Source organism: Saccostrea echinata, unplaced genomic scaffold (genome assembly GCF_033153115.1).
Source record: "Saccostrea echinata isolate AGI-Se365-2 ecotype Australia unplaced genomic scaffold, CSIRO_AGI_Sech_v1 ptg000064l, whole genome shotgun sequence".
Classification (NCBI taxonomy): Eukaryota; Metazoa; Mollusca; class Bivalvia; order Ostreida; family Ostreidae; genus Saccostrea; species Saccostrea echinata.
In genome coordinates, this window is record NW_026889813.1 from 8,349,867 (window position 1) to 8,365,116 (window position 15,250).

General features: G+C 36.0%; 1 protein-coding gene across 1 annotated transcript in view; it reads right to left on the minus strand.

The window, feature by feature from the left end:
• Nucleotides 1-15,238, minus strand: part of LOC133175790 (uncharacterized) — a 30,612-nt gene extending 15,374 nt beyond the window's left edge. Inside the window, exons 1-8 of the mRNA XM_061310905.1 lie at nt 15,199-15,238; nt 7,389-8,180; nt 7,153-7,274; nt 3,678-6,604; nt 3,308-3,524; nt 3,116-3,221; nt 2,379-2,397; nt 245-255 (exon numbers count right to left, since the gene is read on the minus strand). Coding sequence (XP_061166889.1) covers nt 245-255; nt 2,379-2,397; nt 3,116-3,221; nt 3,308-3,524; nt 3,678-6,604; nt 7,153-7,274; nt 7,389-8,148 — 4,162 coding nt within the window. The 5' untranslated portion in view covers nt 8,149-8,180; nt 15,199-15,238. The remainder of the gene's footprint in view (nt 1-244; nt 256-2,378; nt 2,398-3,115; nt 3,222-3,307; nt 3,525-3,677; nt 6,605-7,152; nt 7,275-7,388; nt 8,181-15,198) is intronic.
• Nucleotides 15,239-15,250: the final 12 nt, after the last annotated feature.

Consider the following 15,250-nt stretch of genomic DNA (forward strand, 5'->3'; position numbering starts at 1 on the left):
TTCCACCAAAGTTCATAAGTGTCATCAGGAATCTGTATGACGATGCCACATGTCACATCATTCACAATGGGAAGCTCACAGATCCTTTTAATATGGAAACGGGAGTAAGGCAGGGCTGCATCCTCTCACCAACCATATTCCTGATAGTAATTGACTGGATCATGCAGAAAACAACAAATGGCAGAAAGACCGGAATCCAGTGGACCTTCACCAAACACTTGAGAACTTGGATTTTGCAGATGACATTGACCTGCTCTCGCAGCAGCAACAAGATGCTCAGGAGAAATTATCACGATTGGCATCAGAAGCTCAGAACACTGGCCTTAAAATAAATACTAAGAAGACAGAGGTGATGAGAATCAACAACAAACAGTAGATATCAATCCAGTTAAATGGGGAGAACATCAAAGAAACTGACAGATTCACTTATCTTGGGAGTATTATCAACAAGGACGGTGGCGCAGATGACGATGCCAAAAGCCGAACTAATAAGGCAAGACATGCTTTCAATACCCTCAGACAAATCTGGAGTTCTAAAGCACTCTACATCAACAGCAAAATCAGGATTTTTAACACAAATGTTAAAGCAGTTCTGTTATAGGGTTGTGAGACTTGGAAGGTAACTAAAACAATAAACAACAAACTACAATCTTTCATCAATAAATGTCTCCGCCATATCCTTAACATCAGATGGCCTGACACAATATCAAACAACAGCCTATGGGAGAGAACCGACCAAAATCCCATATATATTGACATTAAGAAGAGAAAATGGGGTTTGATAGGCCACACTTTACGCAAATCCTCAAACAATATCACAAAACAGGCTCTGGATTGGAATCCACAAGGAAAGAGGAGGGTTGGGAGACCCAGGGAAACATGGAGAAAGATCGTGGAAATGGAGGCAAAAGAAGCAGGTTTTACCTGGACCAAATTAGAAAACATAGCCCAAAACAGAGTCCGATGGCGCGGTGTGGTTGCGGCCCTATGCTCCCCAAGAAGCGAAAAGGAATAAGTCAAGTAAGTCATTCCCAACAACCAAATCGAATCTGAGTTACCATATACCTATACTAGATTCCTAAAATTCATAAAATTCCTTATACAAAGACGAATAGCGGGACTTAGAAAATGTTCTACTGAGTCTCCTCTACTCCTTACGAAAATGTTAACAGAAGTGAAGGAGAAACTTCAGGAGCACTGTACAAACATTTTCGAGAAGTGGTTTTAATTGATGTGGATAATAAAAATCCCTAAGAAACTTTAAAATTTGAAATCATAAAATTTTATCAGATTCAATAACTTTTCAACACTTTATACAACCATTCCTCACGATAAATAAAAGATCGACCAGGTTTCTTGACATAGACTGCCTCATAAAAGTTAAACTCGTAAATTAGCATACCTTGTCATTGGTCATTTGCAATCTTATTTTAAAAAAAAAACAAACCATTTTGATTCTATACACAAGTACAAGTATTCCGAGGTGGATATTAAAACGATGCTTGTACTTCTCAATGACAATATCCATATATGGTTTCGGAAACCAGGTCTTCCAACAATCTGTTTCCAAGGGTACTAATTGTGAACTGTTATTAGCAGACCTGTTTAGTTAATTCATATGAAGCAAAATTATTAAGGTCAAGATCTAGTAAATGAAAGGTGCCTACACATTTTTCAAATTTGAGGGACGAGTTCTTTTAATAGTTCTTTACAAATATAGTTTGGTAAAATAAGGTGTTTCGGGACATGATTTTTAGGTAAACTCAACGAAAAAAAACATGTTTTAAACTGTCATTTTCAATGTAAAATGAAGAGAGTCAGGTATAAATTTCAGAGTTTTTTCCATCAAAGAAAAAGGAAATGTATCAATATTGCCCACAGTCTCTCTTAAAACGGTTTTTCGTATCTTCTTGACCTTTACTTTAAAATGATATTTAATTGAATATAGGTATCGGGGTTACTTTTGACATGATTTCAAATTGAATTCTATAAAAATACTTCATTTTCTACATAATTCTATAACTGCCATGAAGTACGGGGAAAAAGTTTAAATCAATTATGACGTCATAATGGATCTAGCTTCAAAAAGACAGTCTGAACTCATTTACTAGATCTTGACCTTAGATATCTTCTACATTAAAAAGAAGAAATTTCTAACTTGCTGCGGCCTTCAACTCGACATTTAGATATATTGACGACGTTTGATCAATGAACAATATTTAGATCCATTCTTAAGTTAATTTGATGCATTCCATTGAACTCGAAATAAAAGTTACTACAGAGAATGACACATCTATTGCATGTTTGGACGTTCTACTAGAGAAAGACATTGATGGCAAACTGATAACTAAACTCTATGATAAGTGTGATATCTCAACTGTTCTATTGTCAGCTTCCCTTATTTATACATTATCACCTGCATAAGGAGTTTATGTCTCCCAGTTGATTCGATACGCAAGAACATGTACTTATTGGGGGAAAGTGAGACTCAGATCAAAGTGAGTTCATCTAAGTTTTAAGGCCTCCAATCCAGGCTCGACGCTTTCGTCTCGTTTGGTCCGACGATTTGCGCCTGTCAACTAGACATGAAACGGTTCTGTGGATCATGATTCTATTAAAATAGCAATTCTTTATAAATTAATATAATTATAAACTTATTGTAAATTTGTGAATGATTGTAAATTTATTGTAAAAAGATACATAGAGTGATAAGCATAAGAATATAATAATAATCTTATATCTAGAATGAGATGGGTAAGGCAAATTCAAACAAAGATATCCAGTAACAATAACACAGTAATTATAACTGTTAATATCAACTTTGGATTCTTTCTTTTTTTTTTGATTCTTTGGATTAAGAGGCCAAAAAAAGATATAAAAAATAATTACATGCAGAGAGAATAATAATAAATACAATGCACTAAAAATATTTACATGTAGTTGAACATTATCACACATTATGTCCAAAACACTTTACCTAGAACTTGTTTAAAAATTGTTAATTCATTTTTCAATTTAAAAAATTATATGTATTTCTGTTTTACTATAAGGGTACAAGTCCTTCAGTAAGAACATTTGTGTTTAGTATCATTTGAATGTCTTTGACATAAAGCACAGAGTAGATCCTGGTAACGACCAATCAGTATATCACATCTTATCATCGGGTCCCCCGTCACGAGCCTTCGTCCTTTGGCAAAGAAGATCAGATCCAATACATAGAGCTGAAAATTGTCAAGATATTCAGTATATATATAAGTTAATTATGAAGAGAAATAGTACGATCTCTAAAAGAAATAAATTAACTTACCTGTTCCCAAGTACAGTAAGTCAGCTGTAATGCTGGCTCTTTCTTCAATGTATTCCTCAGTATTTTACAATTTTTTCGGCATCCAGGAAACAACTTGTGTGCGTCTGCCAAGGCAATGTATTGGAAGCCATTCACAAGAACGTATGGAAGAACAAAGCCCGGATGTAGGACTAGTCCCCCAGTCTCTGTTCCTGAATCATCACGAAACACGTCATATCTAGAGGAGGTGAACAGACAACAATCAGAACGCGAAGCCTTTCTTTACAACCATTCACTAAAAATTTAACTTTGTCTTGATATTTAATTATCGTTTACTTTAATTTTTTTATTATGATACCCCACAAAAAATTAATAATTATAATTAACTTACCCTATGTCAAATATGTCGATTCCTAGCGCTGGATAAATATTTCCAGTACTTATGGATGACAATATTTGACTTTCTGTTGAATTAAGTGGTGCACCCTCTCCTTCCTGTTTGATTTCTATTTTATTCTTTCTTTTAATCCGTATCCCCTTCTTCCTTCCAGAATCGTCGCTTTGTTTGACTTTTTCTAGGAGTTGAACTGGGGTCGAGCTAGGTGTTCCTCTTGAGAAACCTGCTTCCATGTCAATTAGTTCATTTTCACTGACACTTTGACACCTTCTGCTATTGTTTTGGGGAGGAATTCTCGATTCCGAGGGTTTCCTTCTTGTCAGAATATCGAGGATTCTTTTTTGTTCCTCGATAACATTTTGGATTCGAATAGCTTTCTGCAATTCCTCGGCTTTACAGTCGACCGAACAAGCACTCTTGGCAGCTTTTGGCTTTCTTTTTCTGCCTTTCTTTGCTTTCTTTTCTGTACTGTTTTTCCTTCTTTTCTTGCTTTTCTCAAGATTTTTTCCTTTTTTTGCATCCAAATGACTAGATTCCGAATCCCCAATCTCTGTTTCAATGTAAGGATCAACATCTGTGGCTGTTTCCGATTTGGATCCTTTTCCATCCGTGTGTATTTTCTTTGTTTTTCCACTTTCCTCTGTTAAACTGTTTACACGTGTGTCTTGAAGCTCGTGAGAGCTCTTGCTTTCATCAGGTTTCTCTTTTTTCATTTCTTTGCTTTCGTTTGTTTTATAATAGATAATTACCACGTCATCCCCCGTTGATGTATCGACTCTAAATTTGTCGTTGAAGTCTGTCTCTGACACAAAGTCTGTTTCCTGTGGATATAAGGATAGGTCAGATTCATTCATTACTATTACATCCTCGCGAAGTTTCTCGTCAATCACTTCTTCGTGGTCAACGTTCGAGTCTTGCAGAAGGAATAATTCGGTAACATTTTTGTTTATAGCTTGGTCAACTGACTCGCCGTTGCTAACCATTTTGTTGACATGCCTGGCCTCAGTAACAGTTTCCTCAGTAACAGTATAGGGCGTATTTTGTTTTTTCTCTGTTTCCTCAGTAGCAGTATAGGGCGTATTTTGTTTTATCTCTGTTTTCTCAGTAGCAGTATAGGGCGTGTTCTGTTTTTTCTCTGTTTTCTCAGTAACAGTATAGGGCGTATATTGTTTTTTCTCTGTTTTCTCAGTAACAGTATAGGGCGTATTTTGTTTTTTCTCTGTTTCCTGTACATTCTGGCCTATAGCTAGCTTTTTCTTGTTTTGTTCTAATGCTTTGCTTCCCACCTTGTTTTGTTGAACGTCAGCCATAGTTGATTTTTGGTCTCTATGAATAGAAAGAAAATCTTTCGCCCATCTCTTCTTGGGATGAAAAGTATCAGTAGCGATTTTTGTTTGAGTGACATCAACAGCGTAAACGGTAGTCTCTTTCACATCAGATCTAGGTCTTTCCTTTTCTAATGTTTTGCAAACCTCAACGGAATTCAAACACCTATCCTTACTTCCTTGCGCAGACACAATCTTCAAGCCAGTGTGCTGTTGCGCATTGATAAGCGTGCTATAAGTAACACCCTTATTGTTCAATTTTTGGATTCCTTTTGAAGAATCTCTTCTGTCGCGTGGTAAACTGTAGTCAGCTCCTGTAATGTTTTGTTGAATAATGCCACCGCCTTCAAACGAAACCCTTTTCTTAGTGATGTTCTGTAAACAAGTCTGATTTGTTTTGCGCACAATGTTTTTGCCAACTTGATTCACTAAACCTCTTGCTGAATCTCCACTTGTTTCCATTCTATCTCTTTGTGCTCTCCCTAAATTGTTTTCTGAGAAACACTGAGACTTCGTGTCTGATTGTCCACATTCTGAAGACTGTGTTTTGTCAGAAGTAGGCACATGTGTAGTTTTAGCTAGATAAAATGTTTCAGTGGAAGATAAATCTATCGTTGCATCTGAACAGTTTTTCAATAGAGAGGCATGTTTTTTCGTTCCTTTGTCGTAATTCTCATTTTCAGTTTCCTTTAGGTTAGACCTGCTTGACAAATGTTTTTTTCTGTCATGGAAATTATTCGTTGACTCAAAACTCCTTACTTTTTGATTACTTGTATCCTTGGAAACGGTCTTCAATTTCCGAGTTCCAGGTATGACCGGTAGTACAACAGTATTTTTCGACCACTTCGGTTTGCTCCCAGTCTTGCTTTCTGATTTCTCTTGCACATATCCTTTCCCCATTGTTTCATGATCGGTCGTTTTATTTGTCCGTATGTCTGACTCTTTCTTCTGTCTCTCCATATTAAGTTCTCTGATAGCTTTCAATGATTCAATACTATGTCTAAAAGGATTCGATGACACAAGATCCATCAGTGTTTTATCATCCACACTTTGATTTTTAAACTTCTTAAGTTTATGCTTCACGGAGTTGAGACGACCTGACTTGCTGCAAGCAGGTGGCTCCTTACTTTGGTTTATTTCAGGACAATTAATTGATTTTCTCGGGCTCCTTTGTTGCACTGTACTGTTTGCATGACCACCTTTAATTATCCCAGTTTCTGAAAAACTATTCGAGGGCGCGGATGAGGCAGTAACACCATCTGGTAAAACGTTTGACTTGTTTACATTTTCTGTCGATGAGTTTGTTGGCATCAATGTTTTTCCTTGGTTTGAAGTTTCCTTACATTCCCATTTGATATCTGGACCATCTCGAGGACTTTTGATTCTTTGGCGCTTTTTTTCTAAGGTGGCCTTGCTCATTTTATATTCCGAAGTCGACCCGTTTGATGTAGCTTTGGGAGTTTGTTCTTGATAATTGCAGTAAAGGTTTGGGAAAAGATGGGGTAATCTTTCTGGATTTGTTTTAACTTCCTTGAAGCTAACCTTAAAGGCCCTGGTCAAATCTTCTGTTTTACTGACACCACTCTCCATTTTAATCTGCAAAATGAAACCTGATGGAAATTCGAAACATTAAAATTATTCTCTCTCTCTCTTCCTTTCTCTCTCATTTTTATGTATACTGAAGCAAGAGCAATTAGATGTCTTTGTGAAACACTGATGCACCCGTACTACAGCTCATGGCCAAGGTTAAAGTTTTTTAAAAGTAGGTCAAACGCCCAAGTTCAAGGTTATGACGTCTAAAACGTCAGTAACCAAAGACAGCTCTTTCACTGGAAATACCCTATGAAATATAAACGCTTTAGCGCCATCATTTCAGAAGTTATGGTCAAGGTTAAAGATAGTTCAGAGTTTTCCAAAAGTAGGACAAACTCCTAGGTCTAGGTCACGAAAAGAACCAAAAGAAAGGTCTTGTCACAAGAAATACATGTATTATGTAAAATATAAAAGCCCTAGCATCAACCGAGCAAGTTTTATGGCCAAGATTAAAATATTTGCGGACAAACGGAAAGACGGACCAAAAACTTCATGCTCCCAAATCTCCGATTTCGGGGACATAAAAAAGGAGTAAATTCTAATTGCGTTACCTTTATCTCATTATCTGCTGTTTGGGTTACGTTTAAATCCTTGCAATATTTATTAAGGAACTTCATACAGCTTGTAAAAGAGACCAACAAATCACGGGTTGTAAGATGTCGCCACTGACCTCCTGTCAAAATATATGACACTGTCTTTATGTAACCAATCTGCCTTACTGATATGATAATATAAATATTATACATTGCGCAGTCATCATTATACATCATAGTACCAGTGTACCTACCCCAGCCACCCTGTCTGTTGTATTGCCAGGTCGTGATCTCTCTTGCCTCTGCAGCAGAGCAGCAACGACTAATGGTATTGTCGAATTTGACCACGTTACGTCCACAAAAGTCCACCAGCCTCTTTCGTACAATAGGTACAATATTTCCCAGAATGTGCAAAGGGATATACCGTCTGATATTTCCGGTTTGACTTTTATCTTCATCAAGGGCTGGTACCAAAAATTCTTGTGAAGAAATCACCTTATCGAGAATTGTATCCACAAAAGTTTTCTGAAACTTCGTAATTGTGAAACTTACTTCTTCGTGAACAGGTGAATGGCTTTTAGTGGCTGGTGAACAACAAAATGGCCTGTCGTTGCTAGTAGATATGTGTTTTTTCAACACCCTCTCCCACAAGGAAACTTGACCATAATCAAGTTTATTTATTTGAACTAGAAGCGTTCCTATAGAGACATACCGGAATTGTCTAAGGAAAGCAACATGGTCACGTGGTGTGCAAGGATGCATGAATTTCTCTGACTTTGGGTAATTCAGAATCGATTTCAGCTCCCGAAGAACAATATCACAATTTTTAGTGCAGGAAGGAAAAAATATTTCTTTGAAATCTGTCCACACAACCATCTTTTGATTATTTGCGTTGGAAATATAAGGCATGTGCTGGAGGTGTCGTCTGACGTGTTCCCGCCTCTGTGCGTCATTGTAATTGTTATCGTTCCAGTTCACGATGAAGTCCCCATCTTTTTCGGTAGTGAAAGTCATTGTGCAATATGTCAAGTAAAAGTATTTGGTTGCTAAATGTGAAAGAAAACACACACACATATATATATAAATATATATATATATATACATATATATATATATATATATATATATATATATATATATATATATATATATATATAAAAAGCACTAAAAACCAACAACACTGTATATCCGAAGTGTCGGATCTACTAAGTAGATACAAGGTCACGGATGGAAATTTATATAAAGCACTAAAAATGACCAACGACACGAACAATAATAATTGTCAAATTTTCGGGACAACCTGTCCCTTCCTCAGGACAAAGAAAAAAGTTAAGAAGTCATAAAAACAAAGGAAATAGAGAAGCAAAAACAACTAGCACTACTAATAAACTACCAAACACTAAATATTTACAAGGTTACATGTTTAATTTGGAGTTTATAAACAGTTGTGAACAAAGAAATCCGGAGCGCTATGAATTGCGTCCGGTCTATCGGGTGTACTCGGTGAAGTGTGATTTACATAATTGAACGAATTGATTATCGCTAATTAATTACGGCCAACAGTAAATCGTACATTGTCTTATTCTCTCAAAATGGCGTAACTCTACATGATAAAAAGAAATTAAAGAAAGATAATATGGAAGGACAATTTTGAAATATGAATTTGGATATATTATAAATTTGGAAATCGGAAAAAAGAAATAAACAAAAATGTGAGCTGTAAATATTTGGGTAGGTTGTTCCAGGATTATTAATACGAATTAACGGTAAAGTTTACGCTATATAGAGAGAATGAACTTGTTTGTTACAATTCGGGATTGGGTCTAGTTCACGTTCATCCTGGTGAAGTCATTAAGTTTGTTAATACCATTAGGGCGGAATGACTTCAGCCTGTGCATCCAGAACTTTTCCTTGCCTTTTCTCTGCGCGTCTGTCCATCTTGGATTATGGTCAATAACCACTACTGTCATGTCCTCCCATTTGTGACCTTCAAGGTTGAAATGTTCCCCAACGGGTTCATTGAGTTTTTTGGTCCTAATGGTAGAACGGTGATTATTGACTCTCCTGCGGAGATCTCCTGTTTCACCAACATACTGTTTGGAGCAAACTTTGCAGCTGATGAGATAAATGCAGTTGTCTGTTTGACAGGACAAATTCCCTAGTATTTTGTAGCTGCGGCCTGTAACGGGGCTGTTAAAACTGTCTGTGTCAGAGCTGTACTTACAGAGAAGACATCTTCTGTCAGAGCAAGTTTTAAAGCCCCATGAGATGGCGGGACATGACAGGCAAAACCTATTACGCTACAAGGAAAAAGACAATAGCGGCAGGGTCCCTCTGGTAACCACATACCATCCCGTCCTTAAGAACCTCAGCGGTATCCTTCAAAAGAATCTGCCAATTCTCCACTCAAATAAACGAATGGCAGAGGTCTTTAAGGAGCCCCCATTGGCTGCATACAGGCGCCCGAGGAACCTGAAGGACATGGTAGTAAGAACCAGATTGGACAATCCATTACCTAACGGGGGCTTTAAAACTTGCTCTGACAGAAGATGTCTTCTCTGTAAGTACAGCTCTGACACAGACAGTTTTAACAGCCCCGTTACAGGCCGCAGCTACAAAATACTAGGGAATTTGTCCTGTCAAACAGACAACTGCATTTATCTCATCAGCTGCAAAGTTTGCTCCAAACAGTATGTTGGTGAAACAGGAGATCTCCGCAGGAGAGTCAATAATCACCGTTCTACCATTAGGACCAAAAAACTCAATGAACCCGTTGGGGAACATTTCAACCTTGAAGGTCACAAATGGGAGGACATGACAGTAGTGGTTATTGACCATAATCCAAGATGGACAGACGCGCAGAGAAAAGGCAAGGAAAAGTTCTGGATGCACAGGCTGAAGTCATTCCGCCCTAATGGTATTAACAAACTTAATGACTTCACCAGGATGAACGTGAACTAGACCCAATCCCGAATTGTAACAAACAAGTTCATTCTCTCTATATAGCGTAAACTTTACCGTTAATTCGTATTAATAATCCTGGAACAACCTACCCAAATATTTACAGCTCACATTTTTGTTTATTTCTTTTTTCCGATTTCCAAATTTATAATATATCCAAATTCATATTTCAAAATTGTCCTTCCATATTATCTTTCTTTAATTTCTTTTTATCATGTAGAGTTACGCCATTTTGAGAGAATAAGACAATGTACGATTTACTGTTGGCCGTAATTAATTAGCGATAATCAATTCGTTCAATTATGTAAATCACACTTCACCGAGTACACCCGATAGACCGGACGCAATTCATAGCGCTCCGGATTTCTTTGTTCACAACTGTTTATAAACTCCAAATTAAACATGTAACCTTGTAAATATTTAGTGTTTGGTAGTTTATTAGTAGTGCTAGTTGTTTTTGCTTCTCTATTTCCTTTGTTTTTATGACTTCTTAACTTTTTTCTTTGTCCTGAGGAAGGGACAGGTTGTCCCGAAAATTTGACAATTATTATTGTTCGTGTCGTTGGTCATTTTTAGTGCTTATATATATATATATATATATATATATATATATATATATATATATATATATATATATATATATATATATTAGGGATATCAAATCGGTCAATATTTGATAGTCGGTTACTCGGACGATTTTCCGATCGAGTACCCGGGTACTCGGAAAAAGTAGTATACATGAAAAGTTGTTAATTTTATTGAGACCTGTTTTATCCATCGATGTTTTCTTTCGTTTATAATGCATGAACATAAACATCGAGCCTAACGAAAACGATTTTTTGGTACTTTATTTATGTATCAAACAAATGCTAAAGACATGATCAATCAATACACCAAAATTACAAATGCTTTAAATACAGTTCTTGTTTAGGAAGACAATTTAATCAACGGAAGAGAAGGACGCAACTTTGTAATGATAAGACTAGCGAAAGAGAATGTCTTTGGGAATGGACGTTGTCCTGATCGCGAGTCGTACATGTATAATATTTACATTTCCAAGTTTTCTCTGTGATAAATCTGAAAGTTAAGTATGTTGATTTCCCGATATTTACAAATTCACCCGTTATGCATAAATTATCCCACGTTTCCAACGGCCGTTGATGCCATGGCATACCCAACAAACTAGACAGTGATTCCTTAAATATATGGTTTTTACCCTCGTATACGCTTGCACAGCTGATGTATGTCCGATTTCGCTATCGTATGCTGATTAAATAATCTATAAGGATAATTAATAGATCATAATTAAAAGATGTTCAATGAAAACAAATAATTAAAGCCATCCAAAAATTAGGGTCACAAGAGGTGAGAACAGCTGTGTACGATGTCCGGAGATTGGTCACGGTAATTACTGTATATACATGTACACAGCCACAGGCGATAACGGGTATTAACTGGTGTGGGTGACGCTAATTACTGTATAGACATGGACAATGCATATTTAAATCAAGTTTTTAATAAATATATGCACTTTGAAATATAAAAAAAAATATACATCCGAATAACCGAGTACCGATTTTAGTATTCGATACTCGGACGTTTGATCGAGTACCCGGTTAACCGGGTACTCGTTGACATCCCTAATATATATATATATATATATATATATATATATATATATATATATATATATATACATATACATATATATATATATATATATATATATATATATATATATATATATATATATATATATATATATATATATATATATATATATATTTATTATACCTCTGTGAATTTTTTCTATATAAAAATATGACGAATAAATCTTCTATTTTTTTAAACCGTGGAATAGTTTTTGTGCTATTAGCCCATGGTGAAATAGTCATCAAACTATTCACCGGCAGCATTCCGTTTCCCTCGCTTTTCATTTCGGAGCTCTTCTGTTTTATCCAGATTGTGACGTAACACAAGTAAAGTCGGCTTCGGTATAATAAAACACCTATTTACTGACTATTCGGACAATAGCAAGTTTATCGTCCCCCTCGACAGCAACTATTTCCCTCGGCTGCGCCTCGGGAAATAGTTGCTGTCTTTGGGGACGATAAACTTGCTATTGTCTTCATAGCCAGTAAATAGGTGTATAATATATATATATATATATATATAATATAGTTCATATAATATAAACACTTAATAAACAGAAGCTTAGTTTATTATTTAATTGATAAAAGTTATAGACCTGGGCCGGTGTAGAGGGAATGCTCAACTGGCATTCCACTCTTAAAAAAATTGAGGGGAAAAAAGGAAGAAACGTAAAAAGAAATATTTACATTTTTCAATGTCTTTCTCTGAGATAAAACTACAAATAATGTAATAGCTTTATAACCCCATAAAGCGATTTGCTTAGCACGTGACAGAACTGCATGCTTTTTTTGCTACGTGTTGCTTAGTAATAAACCTGGCGGGGATGCTGAGATTTCTTATTATTGATTTTTATGCCCCCGTAATCGAAGATTCGGGGGCATATAGTTTTTGCCGTGTCCGTCCCTCTGTCTGTCTGTCGGTCTGTCCGCAAAAACGTTAACCTTGCCCATAACTTTTGATTGGTTGGAGCTATTGCTTTCATATTTCACATGTGTATTCTTTGTGACAAGGCCTTTCTTTGGGTACCATCATATTTGACCTTTTGACCTTGACCCTGGAGTTTGACCCACTTTTGTAAAATTTTTTGAGACTTTAACCTTGGCCATAACTTTTGAACAGTTAGTGCTAGGGTTTTCGTACTTCACATATGCATTCCTTGTGAGAAGACTTTTCTTTAGATACCAACAACTTTGACCCTTTGACCTTGACCTTGGAGTTTGACCTACTTTTGGAAAACTTTAACCTTGGCCATAACTTTTGAACAGTTGGTGTAAGGACTTTCATACTTCACATGTACATTCCTTGTGACAAGATCTTCCTTTGGATACCAACAGTTTTGGCATTGACCTTGACCTTGGAGTTGACCTACTTTAAAAAATTTTTAACATTGGCCATAACATTTGAACATTTGGTTGTAGGGCTTTCACATTTCACGATCATGTGTATCACTTGTGACAAGTACTTCCCTTGGGCACCATTTGACCTTGACCTTGCCGTTTTACTTACTTTGAAAAAAAACTTTAACCTTCGACATAACTTTTCAACGGTTTGTACTAGGGCTTTCATATTTCACAGGTATATTCCTCGAGACAAGACCTTATTTGGGTACGAACATTTTTTAATTTCTTGACCTGGAGTTTGACTTGTATATAAGAAACTTAAACCTTCGCCATAAGCTGCCATACGGGGGCATTAGTGTTTCACAAACACTTCTTGTTTTTATTGAATCAAGGATCCGGTAAAAATGTACAATGTAAATATAAGGAAAAACTGTCTAGTTTTTTGGTTTTATGAGGATGATCAATCAGTTTCCTCGCGTGATAATTGTACGCATCCGTTTATGCAAATTATCACGCGAGCAAATTGATTGATCTCATTATAAAACAAAAAAAAAACAAAAAAAAACTAGACAGTTATTCCTTTTAAATACACAAGAAATTCATCCTTGAATTCAACCTGTACTCATTATTAATTAAGAATCGAAAGTCTTGATACTCGATCCGTTACACTCGTATTAATTAAATTGTCGTGAGTTTCTGCATATCGTAGTTTTTACCCCCCCCCCTTCCATGAAAATCACGGATCCGTTCCTGATAGAAGCCTTCATGTTCAATTGATTTATTATGTTTTTTTTTATCTTTGTCTGTTTATTGTTTCTCAAAGCTATTATATCATCTGAGGTCATGTATCTTTTGTAAATTGTAAAGTGTTGTTTTGTACTCAGTGCACTGTTTTACAGAAGAATTAGAAAACTTAAGTGCTAGATTGCTAAGTAACTAAGTTTCCTATCAATTGTGCAATAATTTTTTGATTTTTTTTTTATTAATTTACACAACTTTGAGAGTATATTTACGGTTAACTCAACAAGAGCGGTCCTCAAAAGGGGGCAGGAAGTTTTCAACTAATATAAGATGCCAGGATGACAGCCAATGAACGAAAATTGCACACTAAGAATATTTACTGTATATTTAGATGAATTCTAAAATTTTATTTTTAGGCGGGATCACTTTGCCCTGTCTATTGCGGATGCTTGCAGATATTGAGCTGATTTTTGGTATGAGAGTGTACCAGATGATAAGTTACAGATTACAGAACAAATTTGCATTTCGTTAATTCCGATTCGATGATTTCTGATGGAATTAACAGCCTTTTTAATTTTCAACGGGAAGCAGATTACATTGGCCGGAAGATGACTAGTATTGCTTATGCTATACTTTCAGAATGTTTTAATATCATACTTCATGCCAGTCCCTAGAAAGTTTGTGCACTGACAATGGTAATTGTAGAATTTGATTAAAGTGTACCAAGTACATGGAGTTGCCGATTTTAGCAAATAGGCATATTACAGACCAAAAGCAATTCCTGGGCAAACCTAGCAGAAATTCTTGTTGAACTTTTGATTTTAAAAAATCGGCATAATAAACCTAATAAAAATTAACTTTCCTATTTTCGAAGGAAATACGTTCGCCGGTTAATTAAAATAAAAGAGTTATTACATGGCCGTAGGAACCGGGGGGGGGGGGGCACGACACCAATAATTTTGCCAATATCTGATATAGAGCACTATAGAAAACATAGATACTATATGCTTGTGCCCCCTCAATAAAAACGTCTGATGACCCCCTTTTTTGGTAGTTGATAGTGCCCCCTCAACTGAAAATGTTTGGCTATCCCCCCCCCCCCCCAAAAAAAAACAAACAAACTGAAATTGCTTCCAACGGGCCTGTATTAATGGAGAAGTAACGAATATCAGAATATCAGCATCGTTGCCGAAATTTAATTGTTCGAGGCAAGACTGATATGGGAAGGCCAACGAGACTTCGGGATGGTAGTACTTGTATAATATACTGTCTGTATTAAATTGTTTTTTAAAGTTATAATTTTGACCTTTACTTATAAATTAATATATCAAATACATGTACAGTATATATATAAAATGAAATAACTTACCACGATTATTTGGATTATTTAATGTTATAAATGCATCCTTCTTCCAACACAG